The sequence below is a fragment of the Trametes versicolor genome, assembly GCF_000271585.1.
Source record: "Trametes versicolor FP-101664 SS1 unplaced genomic scaffold TRAVEscaffold_273, whole genome shotgun sequence".
In the NCBI taxonomy this organism is placed as follows: domain Eukaryota; kingdom Fungi; phylum Basidiomycota; class Agaricomycetes; order Polyporales; family Polyporaceae; genus Trametes; species Trametes versicolor.
Window position 1 is genome coordinate 1 of NW_007360593.1, and position 2,053 is coordinate 2,053.

The following is a 2,053-nucleotide window of genomic DNA, read 5'->3' on the forward strand; positions in this document are numbered from 1 at the left end:
GAAAGCAGCAAGGCCCTTCTTAGTGTTGACCGGTTCGACACGGAGCGACTGGGCTCGGACAACACCTACCTTGACCCAATCAGATGATGAAGATGATGACTACTTTGAGGAGATCACCGGGATTGGACGGGGCAGAGCAGAGAGAGACTCACCAGTGCCAAACCGCAAGGTTGCGTGCTTTGACGAAGAAGATGACAGCGACACGGAGGACCCGGAGCAGGAGTTGAAGGAGACGAAGAAGAAACAAGTCCGCAAGTACATCCAGCAGCAGGAGAAAGTCAAGGAGGAGAAGCCAAAGCCCACCCCAGTGCCTACCCCATCCCGCAAGCCTGAGGATGTGGAACTCGATGGCCTGATCCAACAGCTTCACACCCTCCGATTGGACGACCCGCTGTATGGTGCTGCATACCTCAAAGCCTGCCGCATTGACCCCAACGTGCAGAACTGTTTCTACCAGCCTATCCTCAGGCCCCCACTGCAGTTCAGCCAGAACGTCACTCGTGATTTGCCACCACACATGGGCAGATCCAACATGAGCCAGCCGCCCATGCGACCCTCACTACCACCACTTCAGTCAGGAACCCAAGGATGCTTCGGATGTGGTCAGCCAGGCCATGTCATGAACAACTGCCCTGAGATCCAGAAATACATCTCAAAGGGCCAGGTTCTGAAAGACTATCGAGGGCGTATCACGGACAAGGATGGTCGAGTCATCAGACGGCAGGAGGGCGAGAATATTGTCCAGGCAATTGAACGCACCCTTCCCAAGGTGAACTTCATAGCCTATGATGGACCAGCACAGGATGTGGACAATGAAGACGAGGATCCAGAGCAGGCCGACGTCATGGTCTATCCAGTGGAGAGAGCCCAACGCATCACCAGGCCTTACCGCAAGGCGACCTTTGACGGCATAGGCGTCCCCTCGAAAGGAAAGGAGAACCCGAAGGATAAGCCGAAGAAGACGGAGACTTCGCAGAAGGCCACTGCTGTGCATCGCCTTCCCATGCAACGTCTGGTGCCAGTTGAGACTCAGCCTATGGCATTCAACCCTGATAATGATGTGGACATGATCGACGACCGCACTCTGACTCAGCGGAAGAAGCCAGCCCCTGCGGAGCCAGCCACCATGGACAAACCTCGTTGGGCCCCACGTGCATCGGATGTCAGCAAGACGGTTGACCCTGTCAAGATTGCAGAGAAGCTTCTAGACCTACCTGTGACCCTTCCAGTCCGGGAGATTGCAGGATGCTCTCGTGAGGTTGCCAGCAGCCTGATCGACATGCTCAAGCTCAAGAAGGTTGACACAGTCCCGGTCGCATCAATCCTCCCAAGGACAAACCTGATCACATCACGCACGGGTTCCCTGATCCGCCTTCAAATGGAGTGCAACTTCATGCCAGTCACGTTCATTGTCGACACGGGGTCTCAGCTCAACATTATCAGCGAGGCAGTCTGCAAGAACATAGTCCGCAGGCCAATCAACTTGGGTGCAGCCATAGCAATGAAGGATGCCAACGGAGGAACTGGTCACCTTTTGGGGCTAGTCGAGAACATTCCTCTGAAGCTCGGCCACATCAGCACGCCAATCAATGCCTTCATTGCAGAGAACCCTCCGTTTGATGGTCTACTCGGACGACCTTGGCAGCAGGCTCACAAGATCTCAATTGTCGAGAAGCCTGATGGCACGTATCTGGAGTTCCCGCCGACCTCAGGATATCCCAAGTCAGAGATGCTTGTTGACCCACTCCCCAGTATGCCGTCGATGCCAGCATCAGAAGTCCCAGGAGTTTATGCTACCATCAAGGAGTGGACAGCCGATGACATTGTAGGACCCATCCAGGACATTGACCTCGCATCAGACAGCAGTGCCTCTGACACCTCAGACAGTTCAGACGACCTGCCCGACTTGGTCACTGACTCAGAGAGCAGCTCGGATGATGACGAGTCCATCCGAACCCCGTCAAATGACTCTGATGATGAGGATAGTCCATTCCTCAATCCTGACACCGACGATGCCGGCTACGATGCAGACGACGAGGACATGGAGAGGTCA

At 54.9% G+C, this 2,053-nt stretch overlaps 1 protein-coding gene across 1 annotated transcript; it reads left to right on the plus strand.

Annotated features, from left to right (window-relative positions):
• Positions 1–25: 25 nt before the first annotated feature.
• On the plus strand, positions 26–2,004 carry TRAVEDRAFT_54888 (uncharacterized protein; the record flags this gene model as incomplete). The annotated part of the gene is made up of 2 exons (XM_008047813.1): positions 26–1,909; positions 1,987–2,004. Coding segments are annotated over 2 exons (1,902 nt in total), but the record flags the coding sequence as incomplete, so codon positions are not given.
• Between the last annotated feature and the right edge of the window lie 49 nt (positions 2,005–2,053).